Raw genomic sequence first — 14,186 nt, 5'->3', positions numbered from 1 at the left:
CTCCTCCTCCCCCTCCTCCTCCTCCTCCTCTTCTCCTTCTTCGTCTTCCTCTGCTCTTCCCTCTATCCAACATTGTAGTCAGATTTTTCACCCTACTTGCTCTGCATCTCCTCACATCTCCACCTTCTTCCCACCATCCTCTCTGCCAAAAACATCCTGCCTAGCTATTGCCCGTTTAGCTTTTTATTAAACCAAACCAATCAGAGTGACACATCCTCACGATGTACAAAAAGTTTCTTCCACAACACAACATTCCTCTGAACCCATGAAGAATCACATTATAAATGTGCATCATCTTCAGTGAGGACCTTTATCAGTGTAAGTTTTCAGTTTTCATACAGAAGCAATATTGAGTCTTCTCCAAGCCCCTCCCCCCATAAGTACCTGTGCTCTGGCTGGCTAAGGCGGACTGGGCTGAAATCACGCTCAGTAGGTTGCTCTGTCCCCTTTAATCCCCTTCTCTCTCTCACTTTTTCTGTTGTCAATGAAATACCTTGTTTGTGGCAATGGGACTTAAATACTAGATTAAGTCCTTATCACCACAAAATAATGATCCAATTATGTTTCACATGATGTTTTTAAATTTGGTATCAATTTTTAACTTTAAAAATGTTAAAATCAATCCAGTTGATGAAAATGTAGTAAGTTTGAATGCCAGTTTAACCTTAACTCTTAGAATGTGTTCTATCTGCTCGGTAGAAAAGCCTTCATTCAGTGAAATAGTAAAATTTAAGGTGGTGATGAAAGAGAATCTTAAACTTTGACTCGTGAAATAGTGGGTGGAATTTAGATAAACTGATTCCATAGCTCGTCCTCACAGTGTTGAGGAAAATGACTTGATTCATTTAGTCAACAAGAATGGCAAACTGTGGTCTGAAGCCTAAATCCAGCAAAACAAATATTTATTGGACAGCTGGGGGTCTAGGTCAGCTTGGAAAGAGTTTCTCTGCTGTAACTTTAAGGCTGTATAAATGTTCTAGAAGATTCCATTGTCTTTATTATATCAACCTAAAATACTCTGGAATGGAGATAATGAAATATATTTGTATTATGTTGGCCAAAAAGGTTTGGCTGTAGGTATAGATATATCTTCCATGTGAGTTATGCTCTACTGTTTGTGAGTTATAGCTACACACCCTATAGTGTATGTGTCACAGGAAAGTCTGTTTCCATTTTCTAAATACAGAAGCAAAGCCCCATACGTGTGTATGTGTGCGCAAGGCCACACTATATGGAGAAAAGCAAAACTAGAACTCAAGATATTATATTCTGATGTTTTCAGCCATCCCTGTATTCCAGGAGGCTGTCCCTGATCCCTCCCATGTACGTAGTGTTAGTGTTGAATCACAAATACTGCAAGAAATGAGTGCGGTTACTTTAGGAATTGTTGAAATATAATATGGCTGTCACCCATTGAGGGTATATATTCAGTACCAATGCAAATAGGTACACACACACACACACACACACACACACACCACCACCACCACCACCACCACCACCACCACCACCACCACCACACACACAAAATCAGAAGTCTTGTGAAAGCAACACTACTTCAAATAACCTCTAGATGGCAGTAATCCACCATAGTGTAAAGTAACTTTCTTCAGAATTCCCATCAGACTAAGAGTTTAAGCAATAAAATATTAAGTTACATTTTAAAATGAACACTATAAAAATAACATACACATAGATAAAGTTCACTAGAAGAAAGGAAGTGATGGCCTTTTGGGAGAAAGTGAGCGAGTGGAGTTTATGACACAGAAAAATAATATTTTCAGAATCAAAAGACAGATTTCAGGACGGATTATAAATGTCCTAAGTCTCTAGAGACATATTATTTGAAATGGAAAGAGCACTTCCTCTAATGTTTATAACTCATGGAATTTGTTTGTCTTTTCTCTTCACTCACAGTAACTTGGAAAGAATGTGTAATAAGAGCAGGTTAAAAACCCAGAGATTACATAAGTAGTTCTGATTATTCAGAAAACATAGAAATGTATTTTTATAAAATTATAGAAAACAAAATTAGGAGGTGCTGGACTTACGAAAGATGACAATAATCATTCAAGAGATTTTACCATGTTAAAAAAAAAGATCCCTAATAATACGTGAATTAAAGTATCCAAAATGCTGAAAAACATTAGGGAAAAACAGACATTTGAATGAAGTATAAAGCTTAATTAATAATTGTATATTAATATGGGTTCATTGTAACAGTTGTTTATCAGTATCGATACAGTTAAAACAAATGTACTGTAGTAATAGAATATGCTAAAAATGGGGAAAACTAAGTTATGGGGTATGCTAACTGCCTGCGCTATATGTATTTTTGTGTGTGTGTAAATTTAAAGGAAAGTATACTTAAATAGAAAATGGCCTGAGGTTTTTAGTCCAAATAAGTTGAAAAATTATAATACTCATAACCAAAATAGAGGTAGTTACATGGAATTCCAGAAGGATTGAAATTACTCCTAGAATTCTTTGGAAGAAATGATACAGCAGAATTTAGAGAGCATTTCAAAAGAACATATGAATAGACAATCAACCTAGGCCTTTACTTATTAAAGGCCTAGAATAAATATTTGACAGGAGCCAGGTGTGGTGGTGCATGCCTTTAATCCCAGCACTCAAAAGGCAGAGGCAGGTGGATATCTGTGAGTTCGAGGCCAGCCTGATCTAAATAAGTGAGTTCCAGGACAGCCAGGACTGTTACACAGAGAAATCCTGTCTCAAAAAACATAATAATAATAATAATAATAATAATAATAATAATAATCAGGAAATACTAGGATCCACCAGTAAATTCTATCACATATTTAAGGAAAAAAACACACCAACTTTCTACAAGCTCTTCCAGAATTCTCTCTCTTTATCCTAGCACTATAATACTTCTAAAACAAGATGAAATATTACAAGAAAACTGCGGGTCATAATTTCATGAGTATAGGTATAGAAATCGTTTAAAATGTATTAGCAAACTGAATCCGCACGATGTATAGAAAGAATATACAGTGGCCATGTGGATTCTCTCCTGGGCTTTTGGGAAGTTGTTTCAATGTGTAAAAATTGGTTAGTACATTAACAAACTGAAGAAGAAGAAAGACCATGTGCCAGCATCAGTGGATGCAGAAAACCACACTGGACAGACAACTTTTATTCGTGGAAAGTCAAACAAACCAAACCTCTCCAAAAACTAGAGCGGGCACCTCCTCAGCTTGGCAGAGAACAAAGGCCAGACTGGCTGCGGTTAACATCATTCCTAAGGTCAGAAAGTTACTTCCCTGCGTGTAAGCAGGAAGATGAGAGGAAGGGATGTCTGTCCCTCTCAACGCTGCTGTTTGGTACTCCTCTAAGAGTGCCAGCTCCTGCGCAGAAGGATGTGAAAGCTACAGACTGAGAAGAAAAAAATTGACTTGGTTTGCTGAAGACGTGACTGTCCTAACTCTCTTAGAATTTAGTCATCGAAAGCAAGGTTATAGGATGCAAAATTGATGTACAAAACCCAGCCGCAATTGAAATGTAAAATTAAAATGCATTGCCATTAGCATTAGCATGCCCCGAAAATTTAAATACTTAGGTTTTTAAAAATGTACAAAATGTATACAGGATCTATATGAGAAAAAGTGCAAAGCTGTGGTAAGGATATGGAGAGCTAGTTCATGCTGTGGGTACACAGCCCCAGTATTGTCAAGATGTCAGTTTTCCCATTGTGGCTCTGAGATTCCACACACCACCAGCCAAACATCCCATCGACTTATTTTGGGATATCACGAACATATTTTATATGAAGAAACAAAAGACTCAAGTCAGTGCTGGAGGAGGAAACAAAGCTGAGGAGCAGTGGTCCTTGGCTTGAAGGCTTGGAACAGTAACCCAGGAGGAGCAGGGACCTGGGGACCTGCAGCCAAAGGGTCCAGATTTCACAAAGGAGGTTAAGAATGCTCTGGAACAGCATTCTTTTAATATCCAGCCTCTAGGAGCAGAAGAACAACATTAAGTCTCATTTGAAGAGTAGTCATTTATCATACTCTAGGTTCTCAGTCATTTCTACTAGGCTGGATCGACTGTTCCTCCTGCCTCTACTGTGGTGGAGTCCAGTGGCCGTAAAGAGAACAATGTCACAGCCAGAAGGGGCCATTTTCTTGGTTGTGTGTGACTGGTTGGCTTCCTGTCATCCTTTGTTTCCCGGAATGGTCTTACTGTTCCAAATTAAGAAATTGCTCACTTCATTTCTGTACTTAGAATTTTTGCTTATTCAGAGAAATGATTGAGCTAGCATCCCAAACCACATTCCTGATCTCAGTTATTACAACAATGCAATCAGTAACAATCACACAATCTCAACATAAGTTAATGTGTGTATTTTGCCTCGGGCAGCAGCATTCTGAAATCCTCTGAAGCCTTTCACAGACAGAAACAGGTGTGAAACAAACGCCCCTTCAATTTTTAAAGTAAATAAGCAGGTAGCTGAACATGCACTACACCCAGCCTGTAGTCAAATAACCATTTCTATACATTTTGTATTCCCAGTGGGGAAAAGAAATCCCTAGGAACACTCTTGTACTAATACACTATTTCCAGCAGGACTTGAGAGAAATGGAAAATCTTTTCAAAGCATGCTGTAAGATTATCTTTAGTTTTATTTGGTTTTAATCATGAGAGTTGTTTTGTTTTCAATGACATTTAAGGAGGTCGGGAAAGTTTTAAAGAGGCATATTGGTTTTAATATGTTTTAAAATTTCTAAATCTATTAACACATTTTACCCAGTTTAGTGCATGATTAAACTTTCTCTGAGAGACCATCTGATGATGACATTGATGATGGCATCTGGCACTGGCTAAAACCTCCTGTTTGCCAGGCATTGTTGAAATCACATTACACTGGGTGGCTCATTTACCCTCACCACAGTGTGTATGGCACAGACAACAATAATGTGCGCATTTATGCCTGAAGAAGCTGGCTTCACATTAATGTCAAATATCTAGTTATAAGACCCTTGCATCTATATCACCTCTTCTGTAAAATGTTGATGAGTGCTCTAGAGATGTAAGTGTTATATGATAGTGGCGTTTGTTTACAGTTGTACATGGCAGACACTGTTTTTTTTTTTCCTTTCCAGGTATGCAGTTTTATGTGGTTATGTATCTGAGTTTGAGGGCTTGCAAAACAAAATTAACTGTGGACATCTATTCAAGGTATTTCTTGGTGTTCAGAATGTTCCATTTCACTAGCTGGCATGAGATTATTCAGCATGTTAAACTCTGGGGATTTATTTTGATGTTTAAACAACAGAAAATGAAACAGTTAATACTGTAACAAAAAGAATCAAACCATTTGGTTTGCTAAATATTATCCAAGAAGGTACAGGAACCCACATAGTAGGTGAGTGTTCGATTTTATTGGTCATGAACTCACTGACATCATGACATCTGACTGGGACTAGGCAGCCAACAGTCTCTACTGACGTCGGGGACAGAGGTGGGGGACGTAGGATATAATCTAAAGCTTAAAGTTAGTTACCATGATGCGTGAACAAAATAAGCAACTTGCCTACATACCATGTACTAGTTGCTGTTGATTTTTGTGACTCAATAACTAATCTCTGACTCGGTAATTGTGGAGGAAGGAAATGGCTCTTCCTTGTATCCCAGCTCCAGGTATTCACTCTGACAGTGCCTAGGGAATCAATCCATGCCGCTCCAGCACTGCTGTTTTTCTTAAATCCTGCTTCACGCCGTCTTGTACAGATAAACTCGCTTCTGGGTCGATGTGTCTTCACTGGGAAAGTCTAGGACTCAAAGACATTTGACTTGGTCATATTCTAGTTTTACTGTGGCGCTGGGCTCTAGATTAAGCATGGTCTGCCTAGGGCACAGGCGCAGCTTTAGCTCCAGGTACGGGAATTTCGATTTTGAATTATAGCCGAGATTTAGTTGTGGTAGTAGTAGGAATGGGGAAGTTGCTGAGACACTGTCAGACCACCTTGAGTTCCCTGGGCTTTGGCACGGTTCCGTTCAGCAGTATCTGAAAGTAGGAGATGACTTTTCTGTGATTTTTTTTTCCAGGAGCATCTAGATATAGCCATCCAGCTCTTACCTGAAGAACCCTTTTTGTATTACCTCAAGGGAAGATATTGTTATACTGTAAGTTAATGCCTTTGCTTAGAACTCTTGAATACGATGTGGGTATTTAATACATTTCCAATGGCTTACTCATAACTATTGCACATTAGAGAGCATTGTAAAATTAATTTTTAATGTATGACATGTATGTTTTAAAATTGAATATTAATTTTTAATTATAGTGTATATATTTTATCATTTATAAACTTACATTTTGTATATACCTAGGGGTGCGTGTGTGCGAGGGTGTGTCTCTGTGTGTGTGTGTGTGTGTGTCTGTGTGTATACATTTTTTTTCTTATTTTTCCATAGAATTGCAAAAGTCATATGTTGGGCCTCTTAGGTTAAGATCAGCTACCACACACATGTTGTATACAAGTGTACTACCATAGTTCTGTGGAAAGAAGATAAACACTATTTTTTTGTAGTGCTAGGGATCAAACCTAGGACCACCTTACACATTCATCACTAATCTAGAGTCCCAAAAGTTATCTTCAAACATGACACAGGCCAAGGTTCCTTCAAGGAACTTAACGTGATGGGGTGTGAGATATTGAAATTGCTCAAATAAGGGCAACTGGTCAACCTAAGACCTGGTGTTCTAAATAACACTATTAGCTTACAAAAGAGTTACAAAATGTAAAAGTGTATCCAAAAAGGTGCATGAAAAAGGTACAGGGCTGGAATATACAATTTGTAAATAAGGAACCTTTTCATTAAGGCCAAAAGAGGATTGGGGAGGAGGAACAGGCTCTCTTTTATTGAAGACCTGCTGTGTGCCACATGTGAATCTTATGCTTTATATTTCATATTGCACTTAATCTATTTTAAGGTACAGTTATTTCTAGAGCTACAGATTAGAACTCTGTAAAAATAAAAAGCTGCATTAACTGTGAAAGAATTTGTAAATTATTATGCCCCTAATATTGGCCTCAAAATTACAAAATAAAAATTGACCAAATTATGCAAATATACATATGTTTGCAAACTGACAAAATGCTGGTAGACTTTACATGCTACTTGATGGGATGTTGGGGGATAGAGTAGTATGTGGTTCGTGTGTGTATATGTGTATGTGTGTGCGTGCACAAACTCGTGTGCGCATATGGAGCCAATGGTTGGCATCAGATGTTTTCGCAGTAACTCGCCCACCACCTTATGGTTCGAGACAAGGTCTCTCTCAGAATTGAGCTTACCAGTTCTACTAGACTGGCTGGCCAACAAGGGTCAGGGGCCTGCCTATGTCTATCCTACCCCCCAACCCCAATGCTGGGCTTACAATCATGTCCTGCCCCACGCCTTTTACTTGGGTGCTGGCCACTGGGCACAGGTTCTTATGTGTGCAAGCAAGCCATCTTCCTGACCCCCAACCTGCCTTTTTTGATAACTAATCAATCAAGAATACAAAAAGTGTTTATATGTAAAGCACATAATAAGCATATTAAATTCCATATTTAATATGTATTGAAATGACTGGACTTCAGTTATACTCATCAATCTGGTAAAAGCAATGTTAGGTGAAAAAAATCACAAAAGGAAATACATAGTGCGATATACTTTTTACAAAGTTCAGAATAACAAAACTAAGCAAATCAATAAATAAAACTGTGTGAAATGCACATAGTTTTGTCAACACCAGGGATTGAACCCACAGCCTTGTGCATGCTCAGTAAGTGCTGTACCACAGAACTACATTCCTAGCTCCACAGGTATGTATTTCTTTTTACCAGAAGATGACTACCTAGAAATTGAAAGATGGGTTGAGAAGATCTTTGATGTCGCTGGGAGGACAAGGGCATCATCAATGTCTTTAAGTAGCATTTCTGAAATACATGCCCAATATTCGTATTTGGGAACAGTGAACAAGTAAATGACAATATGAAATTGAATGATTACTGTTTTGTTTTATTGTCTGAGCATTCCATACATGCATATAGTTTGTTTTGTTCAAATCCACCCCATCCCTTTCTCTCCAACTCCTCTCCTACCCTCCCTTCCACTCTTCCCTCCCACCTTCAAGTGCTGTCTTTCTTCTTGAACCCACTAAGTATGTGCATGGGTGTAGGGCTGTCCACTGGAACATCTCCTGGAGCATCTACTGGTCGCCTCTCAGGGTCCTGAGTAGTAAATAAGTAAATAATGCTCAGCCCTCTAAACTCCCTAGACTAGGAATTCTGATTTCATATCCATCTTTACGAAGTGACTCGGGAGGCTAGTTGGTAGCATCAAGGAGGCAAGAGTAGGGGCAGGTCCTGTCGCTGCTACATACTGTGATATATTAGTTATGAGTATGTTTATTACCATGCATTATGTATATGCACATAGGTCCATATATGCTTACACATGTGGCTGGAGAGAGATCATCCATTCAGAAGATGAATACCTTCCTAAGAGTGCTGTTCCTTTGTATGTATAGGTCTCAAAACTCAGCTGGATTGAGAAAAAAATGGCTGCCACTCTGTTCGGGCAAATACCATCGTCAACGGTTCAGGAAGCTTTGCATAACTTTCTTAAGGTGCGTTTGTCTGTCACTGCAGTGTCGTTCTGCTTCATCCGCAGCAGCCTCAGCTGGCCTGCTGCCGAGGAAATGGTTCTTCTCTCCATGGGCAGAGCTCTAACTGGAGCCCCGTTACGAATTGTAGCCTTGACGGTGTTGCTCTTAAGTCTCTCAAGATTCAAGTTATGCTTCAAATATAAGCTTTCTGGATCTGAAATTATGCTCTTGGTCCCAGGAATGGCATATTAATTTTTTGTTTTGTTGTTGGTTGGCTGGTGATTGGGTTTGTTTGTTTGTTTGTTTGTTTGTTTTATGTTTGTTTGTTTTTTGAGACGTGGTTTCTCTGTGTAGCCCTGGCTATCCTAGTACTTGCTCTGTAGACTAGGCTGTCCTCAAACTCAAAGATCCTCTGCCTCCAGAGTGCTGAGAGTAAAAGCATATGCCACCACATCCTGCTGGCACACTGCTTTTTAAAAGAAATTCAGGAGCCTAAATTAAGGTATAGGCAGAGCAACCCTTACTACCAAATCTGAGAGCAAATTATTGAACTTGCTCCCAGCATTCCTCACGAGCCTGACACAGAACCAGCATAATCTTAAAAGGTTCTGTTGTAGCCGGGCGGTGGTGGCGCACGCCTTTAATCCCAGCACTCGGGAGGCAGAGCCAGGCGGATCTCTGTGAGTTCAAGGCCAGCCTGGACTACCAAGTGAGTTCCAGGAAAGGCGCAAAGCTACACAGAGAAACCCTGTCTCGAAAAACCAAAAAAAAAAAAAAAAAAAAAAAAAAAAGGTTCTGTTGTATGACTCTTCTGGGGAGATGGGGACAAATGTTCATTGGGACCCAACAGGACGCTGACCACAAATTGAGTCTACCCAAGCAGAGCTGGGTGAGCCAAAGTTTATAGGGTTCCTTACAGGAGCATATGGGACCCCAGGCAGCTGCACCCCAGAACACCCCAGTGTGGGTGATGACTGGAGAAGCAGCCTCCCTAGAGTTCATCCAGCTTTCAGGCTGCTCCACTCAACAGTCTTTTTTCCCGGCAACTGTTTCCTGCCTTGAGGCGGGGCCATATGAGTCTCCTAACTCTCTGGGTTCCCTGAAATCTGGTTAAGGTCCCCGAATTTCATGTGCCTCCTAAGTTCCCTTAGCTTCTTGAGTCTTGCAAGCCTCCCTCCTCCCTCCAGGAAAGGATGTTTCAGTTGGAGCAAATAGCTAGCCAAGAGATGTGAAGAATTAGCTTGCCAATCACTTTCTAAGTTGCAGACACTTCTATAGAGGGTCTTCAGGTATTAGATCAAACCAGTATTTTTATTCTTACTTTAGAGTGTATAATTGCTTTGCTGATACAACTTTGAACAAGTAAAGGTAGTTTTGTACACATCTAAGCATGTGCTATATCCACCCATTAAACTAACTTACTCTGGAACCAGTTATACAATCCTGTAGTTACAAACTGAATGATCCACATCCAGAAACCTGCAACTGGAAATGCCTCCAATCTTGGAGCACCTTCCTGTCAGCTCTTAAAAGTCTCAAACTTGGAGTATATAGGATTTCCAGTTTCCAGATTAGAGATGCCCACCTCATGAGGTCTATGCACATATTCCAGTTATTTTGTTATTTCCGGGAGGGGGTGCAGGAGAGAGCACATGAGTAGATGTTATCTAGATAGAGTTTTCACAGAGCTAAGACAAGTCCTGAACGTAGAAGGAGGTGCAATTGGACTGTCAGCCTGAGTCCTTCTTGGAATGGCTCAAGAAATACTCTTACCAGATGAGGAATATTGAGATGGAAGTGACTAGAAAAGAGAAACGTGGGGCTGGAGAGATGGCTCAGCGGTTAAGAGCACTGACTGCTCTCTCAGAGACTGCTCTTTCAGAGCACGCGGGTTCAATTCCCAGCATCCACATGGCAGCTCACAACTGTCTGTAACTCCAGGATCTGGCATCCTTTTTTGTTTGTTTGTTTTGTTTTTTTGTTTTTGTTTTGTTTTGTTTTGTTTTTCAAGACAGGGTCTCTCTGTGTAGCTTTGTGCCTTTCCTGGAACTCACTCTGTAGCCCAGGCTGGCCTTGAACTTACAGAGATCCGCCTGCCTCTGCCTCCTGCGTGCTGGGATTAAAGGTGTGCACCATCACTGCCCGGTTGGATCTGGCACCCTTATACAGACATACAGGCAGGCAAAACAGTGAAGCAAATAGAAGAAGAAAAGAGAAGTGCCTGGCCAGCCAGAGTCCGTCAGTAGTGTGGATGCTCAAGAGCATGTGCAGAACTCGAGCCAGGATGGAAAGGATGACTTCTCATCTATTGACATCTGTGCTATCTCCCTTCTGTTTCATGGCCGTACACTGTTTACCTGTCCATCTCAGTCTCACCTACAGACATATACACATATACAGGAGCAGGGGTGTCCCTTGATAGTGAAAACTGAGAACGAATTTAAATGTCTAATGGGAAGTACTGAATTTAATGATCGTATACCTGTAGTTTGAAATACAGCTTTTAGGAACAATGAAGCAGGTCTGTGTATGCTAACATGAAAATGTGTCTGTGGCTCCAGGAAGGGAAACACGTGTAGAAAATAGCCCCATTATAGGTGTTATTTTTCATAAACTACTTACTTCTATTTCTATATCCAACGAATAGTCTTGTCGGATGACTGTTGAACAGTTGATAGTGTATTCCTGGAGCATGAAGTTGAAAATAAAATTAGAAAGGAGACGCTTGGCTTTTTAAAATTTGTAAATAACTGGATCTCTAAAGTTCTGTAGGTAGAGCTCTCCCTTAGGTTCTGTGTCCCTCCATGCTGGGGACTGGAGCCATGTTGGGAGCTCACATGCCATGCCACCTTGGCAAAAGTTGGTTCCAAGGCAAAGACCTTGGCAAAAGGTGGTTCCAAGGCAAAGACTGACGGGCTTTAGAAGAGATCTCTAGTACCCTATCTCTAAAGGAATTGTTATGCCCTGGAGATTAGGAACTGTGGGTGAAAGAGTAGAGTTGGGGACATTAATAGTACCTGCAATATGGATCCTATATTTCTGTTAAAAGCCCCGCACATGTTATTAAATCATGTGACATGTGTTCCTAAGCAATCGAGCCTAGGTCTATTAAAAGATGCTTGCCATGGGTTAACAGTCATGCTCTACTCCTACTTCCTAAACAGACTGTGGAATGTATAGGACCTGTCCCGGGGAGAGTGTGTTGCCAAATGTTTTTGTTCTCAAAAGAAAAGACGAGAAAGAATAGCACAGTAAAACCAAAGGCGATGATTGTATGGGAACTAATCTCGTTGCTGTGAAAGCTTAATGACCATAATTGAAGCACCAATCCATTTTCATAGCTATCTTTAAAAGCTGTGCTTCTGCCGGTCGGTGGTGTCGCACGCCTTTAATCCCAGCACTCGGGAGGCAGAGCCAGGCGGATCTCTGTGAGTTCGAGGCCAGCCTGGGCTACCAAGTGAGTTCCAGGAAAGGCACCAAAAAAAAAAAAAAAAAAAAAAAAAAAGCTGTGCTTCTATACAAAGGTACTTAAACCAATAAAAATATTCACACATGGAACCGAACTTCTTGTGACAGTTTGGCCACTGGTGTCTGATTTCTGGAACTACGTCCTTTCTCACTATGACTAGCATTCTTGCTATAACATTGCCCATTATCCTTTCTTTTTATCCAGGCTGAAGAATTGCAACCTGGTTATTCTGTGTCCAACTACATGTTCGTGGCCAAGGTAAGGAAGAGGACTGCTTGAAAATCGCTTTGAGTGCATTACATTAAATGTGGGTAGCCTTTCATATGGATTTCTTTTTCTTTTCTAGTGTTACGTTGATCTTGAGGAATCTCAGGATGCTTGGAAATTCTGCAACTTGGCATTGTTACTGCCTATTGTTACCAAAGAGGTGAGCCTAGACAGTGAGAGTGAGTGAGGGCCTCACCGGCACTGAGCTTCAATTATCATCTTTTCTAACCTTCCTTTGTGCTATTAATTTTTTTTCTAAGTTGTAGACGTACCGTCAGGGATTCAGTTCCCTTTATGTTGACAGCATAGGATAAAGTGATTTATATGTATAACCATCTGTCTCTAAAAGTTTTCTTTCAGTCTGAAACAGACCCAGTGAGTGATTTTGCTAACTAGTTTATTCATTGCACCACGAGTTACAGTGAGGGCGCCTCACCGTTAGCTTGCTCCCCGCCTGGGAACTTTCTGAGCATCCTTCATCTTTCTTGTGGCACCTGTAACTTCTCCTCTGAATTACAGTTATCCATGAATGTGTCTTTGTTTCTCACCCAGGACATTCTAAACCTGTCACACATCTGGTTGCTACTCAGACTGTTAGCCATTTGGTCTCTAGAGCCCAGATTAATGTGTATAAACAGCTTTACAGTCCAAGAATCCCAAACAACAGCATTTCTATTACTTATGTGAGCATCTCTTCACTTTAAGGGGCTAATCACAGATCCTAAAAAATATTCTCTAAAACAGAAAATAAAAGGAATTCCTATGTCTAAGGCAGTATATAAATGATTGCTGAGTGAAATATTGTCTCATCAATAGCCTCACACTGTTTACCTAGCAACAGCATTCAAGTTCAGCAGCCTGGAGTGTGCTGAGAAGGTCAGATGGGAAAGAAAATACAATGCTTTGATTCACAGTGACAGAGGTATTAATATGAAGGATAAACTGTACTTTAAATTGCTATAATATTTTCAGATGACATTAATCACTCACGGGAGAGTTATCGCTAGTATAAGCTACCTGATAAAGTCAATAATGCAATGTCTAACATTTATGAACCATCATATGGTGACATGTTTGTATATGTCATCTATGCGTACATGGCTCTTCTGGGGTAATCTCAGGTAACCTCAAATCCTGCTGCTAGGGTTACGATTTCACATCACTTAGAAAAGGCAGACAGCACTACATTAACATACTGGAAGAACCAGGGTGTCAGCCTACGTGAAGACTCTCCCTTCTGCATCCCACTCCAGATTTTATGGAGAAACGCCTCCTTATGTTAACTACATTCTCCTAGACCTGCATTCTGCTCAGTCCTAAGGAATCAGTAGTCTATTTGAATCCCTGTGTCAAGACAGTATGTGATGATTGCTGAATGAACTATTGGCTTCATCAATAGCCTCACACTGTTGGCCTAGCAACAACATTCAAGTTCAGCAGCCTGGAGTGTACTGAGAAGGCCCAAATAGGCTATTTATAACAGCCTTTCAAGAAATGCACCTACATCACAAATCATGGATATCAAAGTACTTAGAGTATCGAGATCAGTGTGTGACATCTCATTGTATGTTTGTATTTTCTTTATAGGACAAGGATGCACACAAAGAGGTGAAAAAAATAATCTGTTCTTTGAAGAGGTAAATAAAAGAATTTATTCTTCGGTAATCCCAATACGGTCTTCTAGAGTTTACCAGAATTGTATTTTTATAATCCTGTTCTCCTTAATGTAAAGATTATGTGTTCTCATTTGATTTGAAGGTATAATCAATCATGCCTTCTGCAGCAGTTGCACTACAACACAAACCATGTTATTTGGAAACAGTATTT

General features: G+C 40.1%; 1 protein-coding gene across 3 annotated transcripts in view; it reads left to right on the top strand.

Moving 5' to 3' along the window:
- The window catches only part of Rmdn2 (regulator of microtubule dynamics 2), a 53,659-nt gene that overhangs the window by 26,064 nt on the left and 13,409 nt on the right, over positions 1 to 14,186 (top strand). For 2 of the 3 annotated variants that reach the window (XM_059248252.1, XM_059248251.1), the window contains 6 exons: positions 5,127 to 5,202; positions 6,073 to 6,150; positions 8,546 to 8,644; positions 12,297 to 12,350; positions 12,439 to 12,519; positions 13,947 to 13,996. In XM_059248252.1, the coding sequence (XP_059104235.1) occupies positions 5,127 to 5,202; positions 6,073 to 6,150; positions 8,546 to 8,644; positions 12,297 to 12,350; positions 12,439 to 12,519; positions 13,947 to 13,996 (438 nt within the window). Of the gene's footprint in view, positions 1 to 5,126; positions 5,203 to 6,072; positions 6,151 to 8,545; positions 8,645 to 12,296; positions 12,351 to 12,438; positions 12,520 to 13,946; positions 14,001 to 14,186 lie in introns of those variants that run through there. The other variant, XM_059248253.1, reaches the window with a different exon arrangement.

This window comes from Peromyscus eremicus, chromosome 22 (assembly GCF_949786415.1).
Source record: "Peromyscus eremicus chromosome 22, PerEre_H2_v1, whole genome shotgun sequence".
In the NCBI taxonomy this organism is placed as follows: Eukaryota; Metazoa; Chordata; class Mammalia; order Rodentia; family Cricetidae; genus Peromyscus; species Peromyscus eremicus.
The sequence above is the reverse complement of the archived record's forward strand: the minus strand, read 5'-3'. Positions and strand labels throughout refer to the sequence as shown.